Source organism: Pseudopipra pipra, chromosome 24, assembly GCF_036250125.1.
Source record: "Pseudopipra pipra isolate bDixPip1 chromosome 24, bDixPip1.hap1, whole genome shotgun sequence".
NCBI classification, from domain to species: domain Eukaryota; kingdom Metazoa; phylum Chordata; class Aves; order Passeriformes; family Pipridae; genus Pseudopipra; species Pseudopipra pipra.
Genome location: NC_087572.1, coordinates 824018 through 841544, shown reverse-complemented (window position 1 = coordinate 841544; position 17527 = coordinate 824018). Strand labels below are relative to the sequence as shown.

Genomic DNA, 17527 nt, shown 5'->3' with positions numbered 1-17527 from the left:
CGGCACGGCGCGCGCGGGGTGCGCCGGGAGCTGTAGTGTGGAGGGGCCGGTGGGCAGCGGGAGCGCGGCGGGGGCCGGACTACGATTCCCAGGGCTCCCAGGGCCGGCGGGCAGCGCGCGCGCGCGGGCCGGAAGTGCGCGAGGCGGCGGCGGCGGAGGGGGCGCCTGGCGCGGAGCGGCCGCGGCGGGGCCGGTGAGTGAGAGCGGCGGGAGCGGGGCCCCGGACCCTGCGGGCTGTGCCCCGGGCCCGACCCTGCCCCGCCGCCACCGCGCTCTTCCCTTCCCTTCCCCTTCCCCTCACGCCGGGCCCTCCCCGCCCGCCCAGCTCTGCGCCCCCCGCCCCGCCCGGGCCTCCCCGCGGCGCTGCCCCCCCGCGCCATCCCCGCGCCGTCCCGGCCCCGCCGTGCCCCGGGCGGGGCTCGTTCGCAGCCCGCAGGGCCGCCCCGGCCCGGCCCCAGCCGTGCCTCGTGGCGGGGCCGGGCCCGGCCAGGCCTCGGCGCCTCCCCGGGCCCGTGGGGCCCTCCCGGGCCTGTCCCGACGCCGCCCGTGTCCCGCTCCGGTCCCCTCTGACCCATCCCCTGCCCCATGTCGGGACATCCCCGGAGGTTCCCCCGCGGTCCTGTCGTGCTGCCGCGGCTCGGGAGGCGCCGCCGGGGGAGGCGGGCGGGCCCCGGGCCGGGTGTGCCGGTGTGCGGCTCCCACGGGGTCACTCACCGGCGCTCGGCACCGCCCTCCCCCCGGAGCGGCGGGGGGGATTTGTGCCCTCGCCTTCACCGCTCTGCATCGTGTTGTTTGAATGTGAAGTTTGGCAGAACTTCAGGTGATGTGGCAGCAGGGGCGTTGCGGTGGCTCAGACCCACGTGTGAGCCCTGAGCCTTCGTTTCTCCCAGGGCGATGAGAGGTTTTTTCCCCTCTAGTTTTTATTATTGTAGGGAAATAAACATGCTGGAGGTTTCTACAAATATATTCTAAACTCTGCGCGAGGTGGTTGTCAGTGTAGTTCCTCCTGGATGGGTTTCTGGGTGTTTGTGTGCCAGAAGGTGACATGATAAGTCTGGAATAAGCAGTTCTCCTAGAGTCACAGGATAGTTTGGGCTGGAAGGGACTTCAAAGCCCCCTACCATGGGCAGGGACACCTCCCACCAGCCCAGGTTGCTCCAACCCAGCCTTGGACACTCCCAGGGATCCAGGGGCAGCCACAGCTTCTCTGGGCAAGCTGTGCCAGGGCCTCCCCACCCTCCCAGGGAAGGATTTTCCTGTGTGCCTCAGGCCATGCTGGCAGGAGCAGGTCAGGGCTGCAGTGGGGCCCTGCCTGTGCTCTGTGTCTGGGGGAGCACTGCCTGTGTTTCTGCTGAGTTATGCCCTGGTTCTTCCTGCTCTTCTCCTTCCGTGCTGATTCTCTGCCTCTCCGTGAGCTCTGTGTCTCTGGAAAATGTAGTTGTGCTGTCAGTGCTTCAGGAAGTGATGTCTGGGAAGAGGTTTCCCTGTGTGCTGGGATTTCAGAGTAGCCACGTGCCCTGACCTTAACTTCACTACTAGTTCTCTTTCATGAAAGTTAAGTTTTGTCCTCCAGGCCAGGGCAGGCCTGTGGGCTCAGGGTGAGGTGTTTGAGGCTGATGTGCCTCAGGAGAGCTGGTGAACACCTTCTCTCATGGGTGCTGCTATTAGAAAATGTTGTATACATAAAACATCAGGATATAGAATAAGTGATGATCCACGTACGTCAGCAGATCTAAATTTGTTTTACCTGCTCCCACTTTCTCTGCTGGAAAAGAAATACTGCCTTGGGAGGACTAAGGAATGCTGGGCAGGGCTGGATGAGCCTGAGGATGCTTTTCATTGTAAGGCCGTGGTGGCCCCTGGTTGTATCCCTGAAAGAACGGTGCAGTTTTACCAGAAGTTTGAGTATTTTTTAGCTCACTTGGCTTTGTGTAGCGACAGTTGGTGTGTTGGAACTCATTAATTGTTTGAGCAGCCTCGTAGCCCTTGAACTTTTTCTCCAAATCTGGAAAAGTTTACAATATCCCGAGCTGTGTTTAGTGGCTGCACATGCCAGGGCAGGAACGTGGGGTTTGGGTCGTGTGGTTTCCTCGGAATTACGGAGGTACAGGGAGTTCCTCAATGAGGCAGGAATTTCAGGATATTCAGCCGTATAGTTCAGGCCACGGGCATTGGAATAGAGAAGAATGGTGGTGGTGGTTGCAGAAGCTGTCCCGGGGAGCTCGTGTCAGGTGGTGGTGCCAGGGGATGGTGCGACAGGTGCCAGTGGGGCTGTGCTGCTGCACCTTGAGCTGCCCCTGTTCCTGGGCAGGCCTGGGAATGAGGCTTAGGCTGCTCAGTGTGGTTCTGTAGTGAGTCCCAAGAGAGGAAGGTGTTTATTTGGCCCAGGAGCTCATCTGGTCTGTGTTCCTGCTGGAGCCAGGCCGAGGGGGTGCCTGGGAAGCAGCTGGTGCCATTTTGTTTCCGGATGACAGGCGGGGGGTGTGGGGCTGGAGTCTCCTGCAAGGGAAACATCCTTCCCCTCTTCCCAGGGAAACTGTGTTAGCAGAGGAGAGGGAGTCACTGCTGGCAGGTTGGAGAAGTTAAGAGTTCCTGCTTAATTTAGCTTTATCATGTCAGAGCTATGAATAGTGAAATCACGGGATCACGTTTCGTGCCAGCTGGGAATGGTGTTTGCGCTGCCTCCCTCCATGGTAACCGGAACTGCCGGGCCGCCGCAGGAAAGTTCAGAGAATGGCACACAGAGATGACACCCGGCCCTGCCTGGGGGTCGTTTCCCACCCAAGGAGGAGTTTTCTGCCCGTGCCCTTTGTCCTGTCACACATGGACGTGCTCTGTGCCTCTCCCCGGCGTAGGAGAGCTCAGCCCTGCTCGTGGCTGCTGCTCCTGTGAGCCCAGAGCAAGTGCCCTGCTCACAATTTCTCCTCCACATTCGTCACCCGGCCATTTTTAGCCTGCCATGATTTACAGGGTGAGGTGGCTGCACAAGCCCCGAGGAGCCCCTGCTGTAACCGAGGGGTGCGGGGCTCGCTCGGCCCCAGAGTCCTCCCACTGCTGCTCCAGGGCCCTCCTGCCTTTGGGGGAGTGAAAGGAGGGAGGAAAACGGGGCAAGGGACCCCCAGGTGTGTCTGCTCTGGGAGCATTGAAGGTGATGGGGGGGGGGGGTGTGTCAGGCTGGAATTCTGTCCTCAAGGGAGGGAGGCTCAGCAGTAATGGTGTCACCAACCTGGACACATGATAGCGGGTGGGCATCGTGTACCTCGTAACCTACACCTAAAATAATTACAGTAAGTGCTCCTGTGGGGCTGTGGATGAGCTTGGTTTCCTGAGTTAAGGATGTGTCTGTGCACTGTCTGATTAGATGGAATTATTTTGGCAGCCTTTTTTTTACTGGGAAACGGTGCTGGGATGAATGACTAGTATCAGAATCCTTTTCTGTGCTGGTAAAATGCGAGGATTTGTTGGTATCTGGCGTGGTTTAAATTTTGTTTTCCCTTTTTTACTTAGGTGAGAGCTCAATTGCTTCTAAAAAAGCAGTGTTCAGAACCAGACTTGATAGGACACTTGTACAAGGTACGTGAACACAGCATGGAAAATGCTGTTCAAATAAGCTTCTTCCATGTGTACAGCATTCCTGTGGACAGGCATTTCCCTCTGCTCCCTCTGTAGTCTGGCAGAGTGTAGGGGAGGCCTGGTCTGCAGCCTTGTGCTCACAATAACCCACGATTTTTAAATTTCTTTTTTAAAGAACTTTAAATGTTATACCAGGTCATGGAAATGCTTTTCCTTGCTTTCCCCTGAGGAAGCAGGATTCAAGTTAAGGTAGAGGGAAATGAAGTGCTGACTCGAGAATATGGGAGTGGTTCTGCATTTTTCAGCTTATAAATGAAATTTGCTGGAGCTTGTTTTTCTGTAGGTTAAAAGTGTGAAGAGTTGTAACCCTGCAGGACGAATTCTGTTCTGGCTGTAACTCTACTGTGTATGTCAGAAGAAATTCCAAAGAGCCCCAAATCAATTGGGTTTTGTATTATTTACTGTTTATTTGGAAGCAGAATTTCCACATTTGGGGAAACACCTGATTTTTCTGCTTCTCTCTTCCCAAGTTGTGTAGGTTTGGAAGGAAAAAGCTGATAAAACAGGTTTTTCCCCTTTTTTTTTTTTAAGTATGGATGTTTTTCTTCTGTGTTTAACAGAAGTTCCAGCTGCCTGACTTCTGTAAGAAAACCATCCAGATTTCTAATCAGCTTTTTCTTGGATTTGTTTCCTTGAGCTCCCTGTCACTAAACTGTCTGAATAACAACATACGACTTTTTAAGCTCAAAGATACATAAAATATTTTTTATTAAGTAGCCAGTTTCAGGACTAAAGTCACTGATTGGTATTTGTAGCTGATCAAATTGTGTGGAAAGGGGTTGTTCAGCACTGCAATCTGCAGAATCAGTCCTTTCCAGGAGAACCTGTAAATATTCTTCCAGCCATTCCATAGAACCTGCTTCTGATTATCCAAACCCAGGGCTGGAGTTCAGGATTAAACTTCTTTAGGGATTAGTTTAATGGTGTGAAAACCCAAATATTCTTGGAGGAAAATCTTAATTTGAAAGCACATAGACTAGGGAGAAATTGGAGCTGCTGCTGACAAGCCTGAGCTTCTCTTGCCCTGGCAGAATAATCTGGGTGTTTTCCCCCAGAGTGTGTTTGGCACATGTTAGAGCAGAACTCTGTTTGGGGTTTTTGATCATTTTTTAGCAGTGTTGTCCAGGACATTTTTTGCTGAAGAGGTTGGTGGGTGCAGTTGTAGCTTTAGTTAACCTGGGTCATTAATCTCCTGAAAACACACGCTGGATCCTTGATCTAGGAAGAGAAATTGTTCTGCTTTTTGTTTCCCCAGTGAAATTTGATTGGCAATGACATTTTAATTTGCTCCCTCCTGGCTGGCAGTGAGAGCTGTGCAGGTGGCTATCAAGAACATACTTAAGGTTTGGTCTTGCACCAGAAATTAGCTGGAAAAGGAAGAATCCAGTAGGAAGTGAGGTGTTGGAGTTGGATTTCTGAGCTAACACAGCCGGAGTGTGCTCTGCACTCTGCCCTTCCTGCTGCACTTCAGGGGAGTGCAGGGAGCTGCAACCCTTCCTGAGCTTATTTCTGCTGTGATTGCTGTTGCCTCATTGTACAGAGCACACTTTGTAAGGTGCTGTGTGGGATTATTCTTTTTTTTTTTAGAAGGAACTAATCTTGTTTGGGTTTTGGGGCTCGGGATTAGGAATTGTAGAGCTGGCTGAAGGAGAATTAATTTTTTTTTGTTCCCTGATAATGAAGGCTGTTGTGAGCAAACGAAGGAGCAGTTCAGCTGCTCCTCCCGAGCTGAATGTCTGTGCTGGAGAACACAAATGGATGCCAAGAGGCTCGGGCAGAAATGTGCTCTCTAATGAGGTGCCACCTCGTTTGCTTTGGGTCCTACAGCAAAATAAACCTCCACAGCTTCACTCAAATGCTGGACAGAAAGGAACAAGCAAGTTTTTGTTTTCCTGCCACAATTCTGTAGAGCTTTCTACAAATGCTTTTACAAAATATTTAATATTTATGAGTGGAGTGTTTGTAAACACGGTGTGATAAACTGGAACAAGCGTAAGGAGTGTCACAGTGCTGAGCTCAGCTCTGAGGTACGTACACCAGCCATGTCCCTTGTTTCCAGGGGTTTGGGGTTTGTGCTCAGTGTGGTAGAGACAGATCTAACACAAATGAACAGCTGCTTTGGCTGGGGGGTCCCTGCTGTGTTTCCCCCCAAGCTGGCACACTGTGGTGCTCCGGGTCCGGAATCCTCGCTGACACCTCGGGATGGAGTGGCCTCAGCTGGAGCTTCTGTCAGCTCTGGGCAGGGCTGTTCTGCTGCAGCAGCTGGGAAGGGGCTGAAATCCCACCCGGTGCTGCCTGAAGGACTTCAAACAAAGGAGTGGAAGATGGAAAGAGTCATAAAGTAACACAGGCCAGTTGGAAACAGGGAACAAATTCCTGGAAAAAGGCATTGTGGCAACCCGCAATGTTCTTCTGCTGACCCATGACTTGGCACATGGAAATGTTCTTTGCGGTGTTCTGGAATAAGAAACTCCTGGACTGTGATTTCTGCCTCAGCAGAGAGCATTGAGCACATTCCCTACTTTGCTTTCCCACGTTTCCTACTTTCCTTTCCCTGTCTGGAAGAAAGGTTTACTAGTCCTGCTTGTTGTGTGTTGTCTTGGTTCCTTTTTCTGTAGTAGTTCTCCAAGTACCAGAACAGTTTTCCTTTCTGAAGGAGAATCCAGCTTCTACTCTGGATAACACCTCTGAGGGAGATTGTACCAAAACTTGGTGGTAATGGTGGTGTTTGGGAAATAGGTGAAGAAGCAAACAAAACCCAAGTGTTCTGTCACACAGCAAGAAAAAATGGGTATGGCAGACTCTTTTCTGGCAGCCACTGTGAAAGGCTGAAAGTCAAAGGTCTTTGCAAGATATAAGGTGAGATCTCTCTTCTTCAGGAACACTTAGACAGGTGGACAAGGCAACAGCAAAAATAATTTTTAAAAAAGTCTGTGCATGCTTTTCTTTATGTGGATCTGATGAGTGTTTTGGGTGCAGCAGGAGCTTAAGGCAGCCAGGCTCCTGTTCATCACTGGTGGCAAGCACAAAAAATGCACATACAAAGGTGTGTTTTCTTCTCATTTCAGGTTTTCTTCCTGATTTCATAACTGACAAAGCTGAGACTGAAACCTGACTGAAGGGTGTGAGGGGTGAGCCTGCTCCAGCAGGTAGGCACACAGCAGAAAAGGCCTTCACAAGAGGTAAAACTGCTTGTCTTGGGATTTGGAATAGACCTTCTTATATCCCTTTCTGTCCTGGGTGTGCTGCAAGTTAAACTGTTGCTTGAATTCTACTTTCATTCTTAATGTTGCTGTGCAAAAACTACAGAACAGGTTTAGAAGAAAAATCTCAGCCTCATGTCTTGGAATGTTTGGGCCTGTCTTCCCAAATAACTGCTAAATAGAAGGGTAAACAGAACAGTTTAGTGAAATAATCTCAGATGTCCTGGAAGAAGTAGTACCTGCTTTTGTTTTGAATATTTAAATTCCAAAGCTGTGGAAGCTCATGGAAGTTCACAGCAGTGAGAGACTCTCAGTGGTGACCTTTTTGTTGCTGTGGAGCAGAGTTCAGCTGCTCTTTTGAGATGTGTCAGGAGGTAAAACATTAACTTTCCTGCCACTGTTTCCTGACAATAGTTTGTCTTCCGGGCAAAGTCCATCGTGGTGCCTCAGTGGGAGCATTTGTTCCTCTATTGTTTCCATCTCTGAGTGCTGTGCTGGATTGCCCTGAGGACTTAGGAATGGAGAAGGCAAAGAAGTGCTCTATATAGAGTTTTTTTATGGCAGATCAAGTTTCCAGCAAGGTAATGCCTTACCAGAACTTTTAAACTCAGCACGCTCAGATCAGTGCCGATGATTTGGGATGCAAGACTCTGCTCCCTGGGGAGACCTGCTGGATGGCTTAGAACTGGGGCTGCAGACAAGGCAAACTGAAAAGCAGTGTTGCAAACCCCTGGCAGTGTTTCCAGCAGGACATGCCCTCCAGATGTGTGCAGTCACGTTGTGAGGGAACCTGGATCAGGAGCAGGATCAGCCCTGTCCCTCCCCAGGCACAGATGGAGCTGGGGCCAGGGATGGTGGTTCTGTAGCTGTGGGCAGGAAGGAAATGGGACTCTGGCAGAGCAGATTGTAAGGACAGGTCTTCATAGCACTGTGTAAATGCTTCTGCTGCAGTTCCTGCTCAGGGCCAGACACGTTCTTCTGAGCCTTGTGCCTTGGGCACAACTCCCTGGGCAGGGGAAAAATGGGAATGGGAGGTGAGCAGCCACTGCTGTTCTCAGAGTTTGCCTTTGCTTCACTTACAGACACCTCTTTATTTCAAAGGTATATTTCTAAAATCCCTTTTATAAGAAGAGATTCTTTCAGAGCAGGGTTTTGTGCTGAACACATTTTATCTGGGTCAGTCACTCTTAGAACAACTAAATGTACATCACAATAAGTTTACAACTGCAGTTAACTCAGGGGAGCTGACCTGACTCCAGTGTTCAGTTTGTTTAACCTTTTCAGTGCTGATAGAGCACAGCAACTCAGTTTCTATTCCAGTAGGAGTTACCTCACGTGTCTGGAATGAATCAACATTCAAAGTGTTGGCAGAGATAACAAACCCTTCCAAGACGTTTGGCACACGTTGCACATACCGGGCTGGGAAGTGCTGGGGATCAAAGTGAAAGACAAAGACTCCTAAACAGCTCAAAGTGATACTTTTCAAATCTATTTTGGGGGTCTTTTCAGGACTTCCTGGGAGTTACTGCAACATCTTCTGTATCTTTTAGTAGTTCCTGTTACCATTTATTTCTTCTGCTTCTTTTTCGTGTTTTGGTTTCCAGTGCTCAGCACGGGGTTGTTTTGGCCAACAGAGTAGGAAGTGTTGCTGGTTCAACAGATGCATTCAGTAAATTAAAGGGAAATACTTATAACTGATCCTTTCAGACATTCTTTCTCTGAAAAAGCACAAGAATGAGCGTTGGTTCTCAGTGACAGTGCCTTTTGGTTTTCATCCCTGGGGCGACTTATTGTTTCCTAATACAACAGGAAGCATTAATTTTATTATTTTTTCCTGCGTGCTTTCCGGTGTGGAATGTATTATAGCACTGGGATTGATATAACATCTTTAGTATAGTGAAAGGGAAGAATGGGAACACGTAACATGATTTTTTAAAATGAAAGCCAACTTCCCGTTTCTGGAAAGTCTCATTTCTGGTGATGAACCACCACCCACTCTCCCATCAGTCACTCCTGGGCTGGGCACTGTGCTCTTCCTGGAAGTGCCCTGGCAGAAGTTGGAGTATTTGATAACCATATATGTAATTTTGGAGAGTGAAGTAAAGGCATTGCAAGTCAGTCCTCTGGAATTTCCTTAAAATGGACATAACAGCAGCAGTACTTGATCAGTTGTGTTTATGTACCTGAGTGCCTCTATTTTTAATCAGTGAGTGAAAAGTAGGTGGAGTTATACTAATATAGTTCCTTTTTATTTTTGGCTCTTTTTCATTAGTCATTTTGGCTAAAAAGTTTGTTGATAACTTATGCAGTACTCAATTAATGCAAATTTTGCTTGTTGATAAAAGAGAATAGATGATGGGAGGGTGTAACTCAAACATATGTGTGGTCAGACTACTCCCTGAATCATCTTTTAAGGGAGTCTTTAATCTTTACCTGGATACGTGCCTGAAAATAACCCAGGTAATTCATAATTATGGCCATTTTGAGTCATTTAATGCTACAGTGTAATCTCCTCTGTCTCTGAATATTTGGAAGGACATCTGATTTATTTTGGCTGCAACAGAACTCCTCACTGGGTGATCCACGCTGGTGACTGATCACAGCAACTGCACCAGCAGAGAGGGCAGGATTGGACCTGAGCAGAGCTGTGCAAATAGGGTCATACTCCTGTATCCTGGAGTATCCATTTTTTGGTGATTCCTTCTGAAGGTTTAGATAAGAGTTCAGGGGGTGGGTTTTTTGTTTTTTCAATGGTAAGCCTTTTTCTTTTTTCCCTCTTTGGAGCAGTGGCAGCTGGCTGTACTGGCACTGTGACTGCAGTGAGATGGAATTGCACTTCCAGGGACTGGTTTGCCTGCCCAGGGGTGGCCCTGCCTCTTCTGGGGCTGCATTAACGTGCTGCTTTTCACTGTCACAGTCACAGTTGTGATCCTCTGGGTTTAAAGCCTTTTATTCTTTTTGCAGATTTCCTCCTTAGACTGAAATAAACCTTCTATTCTGAGCCCAGCACCATTCATCTGTTCTCAGCAGGCACTTCAAACATTCCTATTTCCAGCTTATCAAGCTCCCTGTCCCTGGAATCTGTCAGCCTGCCAGGAGGTGCCTGTTCTCTCCTATCAGCCACGTGCTTCATTTCTCAAATGCTTTTATTTCCCTCTTTCCCTCAGGTGCACTGACAGGTGCTTGCAAAGATGTCTAAAACAAACAAATCCAAGTCTGGGTCCCGTTCTTCCCGCTCGAGGTCGGGCTCGAGGTCGCGCTCCCGTTCCTTCTCCAAGTCCCGCTCCCGTTCCCGCTCCATCTCGCGCTCCAGGAAGCGCAGGCTCAGGTGAGTGTGGGCAGCCCCGGAGCCAAAGGGTGGAACGGGGCTTTTCCTCCCTGTGCAGCTGGTTTGTCACTTAACTCTTTTCCAGGGAGAGACTTTGATTTGATCCCAGGACAGATAAAGCCCCGAGTCTCGGGCTGTTTCCTGCCAACCTGTGCTGTTTGGGTGTTTTCAGGGACTTAGGGGAATAGCTGGTGAATAAATAAATAAATTAGGAGAACAAAATGTTTATTGTCAAGATATTTCTTGGCTTTTTTTTTAAGCTTTTAATGTAATTGATCCCAGACTCGAGGGGCCTTTCCAGACGTCACGTTTTCCTCCCTCCTCTAAAAATGAAGTGAAACAGGTTTTAATGTCAGTTTAAGACACTGCTGTGAAAGATGGGGGCAGTCCTTGTTCCCTTGCCCCTCCCCTCAACGTGCAAGAGCCAGGTAACAGAAATGATCCTTCTGGAGAGTTAAAGTAGATAATTTTGCTGCTTAGAGTTGATTTTGTGAAATCATTAATGTGCATAATAGTTGTCCTTACCTCCCTGAATTGCTTCTGAGCAGGCCAGTTAGAGGCTTGTGCCTTCCCTGGGTATCTGGTTTTTCCTTTCCTTTTGGCCAAGCATTCTGTGCCTGGCAAAGCCATTCCAGCTGGGCGGGGTGTGATGGTGTTCCACTGCCTTCTCACTGCAGTGAGCGACACGTATTCTGCAAACGCTGGGCTGGGAGCACATGGGAGTGTTAACAGTTAGGGATTTTTAACATGCAGAGGCTCTAATGAATGTACAGTTGGAGAAAGACTGACATGACAAAACTAAATCAGAGGCGGAGACTTCTCGGAGGCTTCCAGGCGAGTCCTTTGCAGAAGGGAGCTGGAGTGCTGGAAGATCCATGCTCATCTGGGACTGTCCTCTAGCTGGGAAGGAACTTTGGCAGTTGAAAACAAAGGCAACCCGTGCAAACATGATTGTTTCCTCTGTGCTGCTGCTGAAGCTGCTTTTGCATTGTAAATAACTCCTTTTTAAAAAACAAAAAAGCCTCAGAATGGAGGGGGTCAGCCCAGCCCAGCCCCCCTGCCTGGCCTTGGGATGTGCTCCGAGGTAGGTCTGGTGGGATCTCGGCGTAAAAGTCCATTGCTGTGCACTTCAGGATGCACCACAAACTGTTTTACTCTTCCTTTGGTAGGTTTGCTGTTTCTTAAAAGTTACAATGCCATGTTGGAGTCTGCCTAATATTTCCTGCTTGTCTATGACTTTATTTCTCACTTTTGCCTCTTGTAAATGCTGGGGGTTCAGCCCTGGAGCAGTGCAGTGCCAGCAGCTCCGGGGGCTGGCAGAGGTGGGGGAATTATCACTTGTGGTGTTTCTTTTACTGCATAACTTTTACTGTATTTTTCAAAAGAATTTTCTGGTAAATAGTCTCTGCTGCTTTTGGAGTGAAATCTTCCTGCTGCAGCCTCTGTAAAACGCTGGAGCAGACTCTGGGAGCGGCGTGCAACAGGTCCCTGCTGATAATTGATCCCAGATGCAGCAGTTGTCTGAAAATTGAGCGTCTGTGTTCCTCGGGCCTTGGACTAGACCTTGTTATAAGTGGTTCTTGCCTCCTGCCCCTCTGCTTTTCCCTCTGCTTGAATGAAGAAGTGTCTCAGATAAGATTTTTGGTTGTTTAAAGGATAAAGCATCTGTTAAAATGATCATTAAACTGTTTGCTAGCGATGACTGAGCATGAATAAGAATTTCCTTCTAAACCATGACCTGGTTGGTAGGAGGAGGAAATGAAACCAGAACTGAAATACATCTCTGATTGCACACATGTGCTAATGGTGCAGGAATTTGAACAGCAGGTTGTTCTCCCCTGGTTCTGGGGGTTTGGGGTGGGAGAGGCAGTACAGGTCTGTGTGAGGAAGTCCATGTCCATTGGAATATGACCAAGGACCAAAGCTCAGAATGTAAGGAAGGGCTTTGGAAATGGATCCAGTGAATGTTATTGACTAAAATTCTGTTTGGAAAAAATCTCTTTTCTATTTCAGCTTCTTAGTTTGGACACTTTCTGTGTTTCACTAATGCAAATTGGCTAAAATCTGAGACTTAGAGCGGAAGTTTGTTTTCCCAGCAGCTGTGAAATCCTTCCTGCAGCTCTGGGATCTGAGCTACGGTGGAACCTTCAGTGGTTACACAACCGCAGCTCCAGCAATTTAATGGAAGAGACCGCTGGGACAATTAGCCCCTAATGCCCGGCCGCTGAAATCCGTGTTTTTCCAGGGTTTTGTGTTCTTGGATTCGGTTTCTGTGGACGCGGGTGGGGCACCCACAGCTCCCTCTGGTGGCACCAGAGTGTCCCACCATTGTCCCACTCCTCGGGAGCTCCGGGGCTGGGCCGGGGATGCACCTTCGGGAGCTCAAAACCACAGAGCCCTTTGCTCCAGGGCTGCTCTTCTCGGAGTGTAGCATTTATTTAACTCACCGACAAACAAGTGGGGTCTCATGTTGATTGTCAGAATTTCGAAGTACAGGAGAAGTTGGGACACAAGAGGAAGATTTGGGATCTGTTCCAATAACAGCAGCATGATATGCATAAAAAATACTTCTTTGTGGATGGGGTGTAAGACTGACCTGAAGCTGTAAATGACTGGAAGTTTGAGATCTGTCACTTTTTTGTGAAGCTGAATAACACCATGTTCATCCCAGAAAAGTGGAGAGCAACATGGGCTTATTATGGTCTCTGCAGTGATCCTGAGGTCAGATATTTGACAGTATCACAGGTACAAGTTATTTCCATGGCAAAGTGAAATACCTCAGTCAGATAGGGGTAAACCAAAGAAATTACTTTTAGAATCTTAGAAATGAGCTTTTCAAATTCTTTTTCTGTGAGGCTTCAAATTCAAATTTTGGCTGAGGAATAAACTCTAAAAACAAACCAGCACAAAAAATATTTGCGTAACTTCTTTTCTTCTGTCAGTTCTAGGTCTCGTTCAAGATCATACTCTCCATCCCACAACAGAGAGAGGAACCACCCCAGGGTGTACCAGAACCGGGATTTCAGGGGCCATAACCGAGGATACCGGAGGCCCTACTATTTCCGCGGCCGCAACCGAGGGTTTTACCCGTGGGGCCAGTACAACCGCGGCGGGTACGGGAACTACAGGTCCAACTGGCAGAACTACCGCCAGGCCTACAGCCCTCGCCGGGGCCGCTCGCGCTCCCGCTCGCCCAAGAGGAGGTCTCCGTCCCCGCGCTCCAGGAGCCACTCCAGGAATTCCGACAAGTCATCTTCCGACCGCTCGAGGAGGTCCTCCTCCTCCCGCTCCTCCTCCAACCACAGCCGGGTCGAGTCTTCCAAGCGCAAATCCGGGAAGGAGAAGAAGTCCTCCTCCAAGGACGCCCGCGCGTCCCAGGCCGCGGGGGAGAGCCAAGGAGACGAGTCCAAGGAGCAGCCCTTCTCAGGAGCGGGGGCTCAAGACCCCAAGGCATCCGAGGGGTCGAAACCATGGCAAGACGTGAGCGGCTACGGCGCGGGCTCCGCGTCCAGGGGCTCGGTGTCGGAGCTGAGCCCGCGGGAGCGCAGCCCCGCGCTCAAGAGCCCGCTGCAGTCGGTGGTGGTGCGGCGCCGCTCGCCCCGGCCCAGCCCCGTGCAGAAGCAGAGCCCGCCACGCTCCAGCCCGTCCCCGATGGGCTCTGCCGCCCAGAGCGGCTCCGGCTCCTTCCAGGGGGGCTCCCACCAGAGCCCCTTCGAGCACGGCTCGGCGGGATTGAGCCCCACCAGGAAGAGCCCGGTGTGCAAAAGCCCCACGCCGGTCAGTTCGCTGTACGGGGCCGCTCCGAAGGAGGAAGGCACAGCTCCCGGGGGAGGAGCCTTCTCCAAGAGGCAAGTGATGGGTTTGTGGTGCTGGGTTGCTTCTTGTGTTGTTTTTGAGGAGCCAGCTGCACGTGTGGGTGCTCTCTGTGAGCGGGGAGAGGGCTCTGGGGCAGGCTCCAGCTGGGGGCTGGTTCTGTCCAAGCTACAGAGCAAAATACAGACCGAGCCCTGAGTTTGTAGGAACTTGGGATTGGTTTTCCAACTTGGATAGTTCTAAAGATTGTATATGTTCCCTGCAAAAGTATTCATAGCCCGTGAATACTTGAAGATGTGCCCAAGGAGATTTCCTGGCAGCTGGAAGCTGCATTTCCCAAGTTATTTATGTGTCAGTAAAAGACATTTTTAGTGTTGCATTCTGGAATTGCCTTAGATACTATAAATTAGAAGAAATTCATTAAATCCTACTGCATGTCCTGCTGCAAACAGCCCGAGGCAGGTGCAGCTGCAGTGCCTGAGCCTGTGTATGTGGGTAGGATGGGAAATTAAAGCACCAAGATGGTCCCTAAAATAAAGACATCCTTCCATGCAGAAGGCATCTGCTGCCATGATTCTCTTGGATAGCCCACTGCAGATTGTGCCTGAAGGTGATGCTTTGGTTCAAAAGATGTGGCACCATTCACAAGTGATTTCAGATCTTTATTATTTTTAGAGTTGTTTTGATCTGATTCTATATCAAGGATGTCTGAAATTTAAGAAGAAAAGGGAAAAACCCCCCTGTGACTGTTGTTTGGGCTTTCCCAAGCACTGAGCTGATGTCCATGGCTCTGTTTCCCAGAGCCAGGGTTTGCTTTGTGAATGCTTTAAAACTGTTCTGATGCTATAAACCACCTGAATTGTTCTCACCAGAAGTGTTTTATCTCTCCCAGCAGCACATTCTCCTTGTTAACCTGTTTGCTTTTATTTGTATTTGCAGTCTGTCATGAAATATTTAGCTTACCTATGAAACTTGCATCCCAAATTTGAAGTAGCTTTTGAGGCTTTTATTTCCAGTGTGTTGTTTAAAGCAGAACAGCCCAGTTTGAAAGGTTTGATGTGTTGTTCTCCTGAACCAGGTTTGTAAGTAAATAAACAGAGTGGGTAAGATGTTCCTCTTTTCCTTCCAATGCATCTGTGGGTCAGCTGGGTTTGATTTGTTCTTGAGCCTCATTTCATCGGTCCTGCATATCCATTTCCTTGTGTATTTGCTGAATTCAGTGAGAACTAAAGTCTAAATCGAGGCTGAGTTTGACATTTTAACTATTTTAGGGCCTAGAGGAAGCTTTCTGTACATACATAGCTTGGTGTTCTCTGAAGTTTGACTCTTTGAACTGACTCATTGACCTCGTTGATCTCTAATATGAAAACTCCTGTGATGTTTTGTGACCAGGTATCTGGAAGAGCAGAAGGCTGAGAATGGGAAAGACAAAGACCAGAAAGTAACAAATGTCGAGAAAGAAAAAAGTAAAGAGAAAGGGAATTTCTCTGAGTTGGGCTCAGCAGATGGAAAGGCAAAGTCTGACTCGTACGGCTCCAAAGCTGACTCGGAGAAGGGATACCGTGGCAGCCAGTCCCCCAAGCGCTACAAATTCCGGGATGACTTCGACAAGATGAAGGTCCCGGAGTTCCACAAGGAAGGTCATTATGGCAAAGAGGAGACGGATGAGCAGGACAAGAAAGACAAGGGAAAAGGCCGGAAAGATTCGGAATTTGACGATGAGCCCAAATTTATGTCTAAAGTTGTGACGACTTCAAGTAAAAATCAAGAAGAGGATAGGTCAGGAAAATGGGAAGGTGTGGTTTTCCTGCCACCTGGAAAGGAGAAGCAAAGGAAATCTGATGAAATGGAGGAGGAAAGCTATTCTGAAAGGTCCAAAAAGGAAGAGAGACCAGGATCCAAGAGAGCTGAACCTGGTCACAGGGGCTTTGTTCCTGAAAAGAATTTTAGAGTGACCACTTACAAATCAAGCCAGGAAAAAAGCTCTTCCCCCCCCCCAAGGAAGCCTTCTGAGGTGAAGGAAAAGCCAGGTACCAAAGTGGAGGGGCTGGCTCCTGGCAAATCCTCCTTTTCCATTACCCGTGAGGCCCAGGTCAATATTCGGATGGATTCCTTCGACGAGGACCTTGCACGGTAAGGGGCTGCTGGCTTTTGAGGAGTCTCAGTAGTGATGTGTTTTCCTGTTTCTCTTCCTGAGATCCCCATGTGCTTGCCAAGTGTGAGGAAGGCTCAGCAATATTGCATCACAGTTTGTGATCTTGGGAGCTAGAGATTAACTTTTCCCTAACCTTTTCTATGTCTGGGTGTAAGATCAGTTCAGGATGTCAATGCTTGTGCCTCCAGTTCTGTGCCACATGGGGCTCTGGGAGGAGTCCCAGCTGGAGTCAGGTACTCAGTGGCTTCTGGCTGCCAGAAGCTGAGTTGTGCAGTGAAGTTACTCTGCTGGGTAAATCCTGGTGGTTTGCTGCAGTGTGTTTTACTGCTCTTACTCTCCACACAGCATTACAGAATAACAGTGACCTGAATTATCCCAATAACCCGGGGCAGTGTGTTTGGGGGTGTTTAAGGAAGCTCCTGGCTCACACTGTGGGGTGTTCTCAGGTGCCTTCCCAATCCTACATAAAACAGCAGTCAGCTTCCAGCTCCTGCAGCATTAATCACCTTGACCCCCTTCTATTTGTTGTGCTCTGTTCTCTTCCCAGTCCCAGTGGCATACTGGCTCAGGAGCGCAAGCTCTGCCGGGACCTCGTGCACAGCAACAGGAAGGAGCAGGAATTCCGTTCCATTTTCCATCACATCCAGTCGGCTCAGTCGCAGCGAAGCCCTTCTGAACTGTTTGCTCAGCACATAGTGACTATAGTCCATCATGTAAGAGGTGGGTCACGAGTCCAGGTGTCCTCAGGGGAAGGTTCACTCCTCCCTTGTACAGATAACTGGGGTCTGTGCACTCTGGTTAATGCCCAGAGTTGTTTTCCAGCAGATATTCCAGAGATGAGACCGACAGCCCGATCATGATCATCTTTATTTACATAAATACCTTTCTGCACAGGCAGAAGGTGTTCCTGTTTTTACCTGAGAACTGTTCAGAGTCTGTGACTTAGAACTGTGTGTTCTGGTGAATTTGTGACTCGCTGGCAGGAATTGCTCATTTCACTGAAACACTAAAGATTGGAACTGGAATTTGTCAGCAGCATTACAGCTCATCCCACGGTGCTTCACTGTCCTGCAGCTGGGATGGGCTTTGTCTTTTTACAAAACTGGCACTAATGTTTTGGCACTTCTTTCCTCAACAGAGCATCACTTTGGGTCCTCAGCAATGACACTGAACGAACGCTTTACCAAATATCTAAAGAAAGGAATGGAACAAGATGCAGCTAAAAACAAAAAGAGCCCTGAAATCCACAGGTTGGTGCCATTAGACACTGTTTTAACATTGCTGGGGTATTTCAGATTTCATTGTCTTAAACCCTGGAATAATTCCAGAATAATTCAAGTATATATAGGTAGCTTCAGCCAAAAAAAAAGGGGGAAAAATACGGGGAGTTTTAAG

The 17527-nt window shown here is 49.1% G+C and overlaps 1 protein-coding gene across 6 annotated transcripts in view; it reads left to right on the top strand.

Moving 5' to 3' along the window:
• Window positions 1–114: 114 nt before the first annotated feature.
• The window catches only part of THRAP3 (thyroid hormone receptor associated protein 3), a 22802-nt gene continuing 5389 nt past the window's right edge, over window positions 115–17527 (top strand). Inside the window, exons 1-9 of one of the 6 annotated variants that reach the window (XM_064634872.1) lie at window positions 116–193; window positions 3508–3573; window positions 5317–5660; window positions 6702–6782; window positions 10004–10164; window positions 13107–14012; window positions 15370–16110; window positions 16680–16852; window positions 17271–17382. In XM_064634872.1, coding sequence (XP_064490942.1) covers window positions 10028–10164; window positions 13107–14012; window positions 15370–16110; window positions 16680–16852; window positions 17271–17382 — 2069 coding nt within the window. In that variant the 5' untranslated portion in view covers window positions 116–193; window positions 3508–3573; window positions 5317–5660; window positions 6702–6782; window positions 10004–10027. Of the gene's footprint in view, window positions 194–3507; window positions 3574–5316; window positions 5661–6701; window positions 6816–7121; window positions 7418–10003; window positions 10165–13106; window positions 14013–15369; window positions 16111–16679; window positions 16853–17270; window positions 17383–17527 lie in introns of those variants that run through there. The other 5 variants (XM_064634877.1, XM_064634875.1, XM_064634871.1 and 2 more) reach the window with 5 other exon arrangements.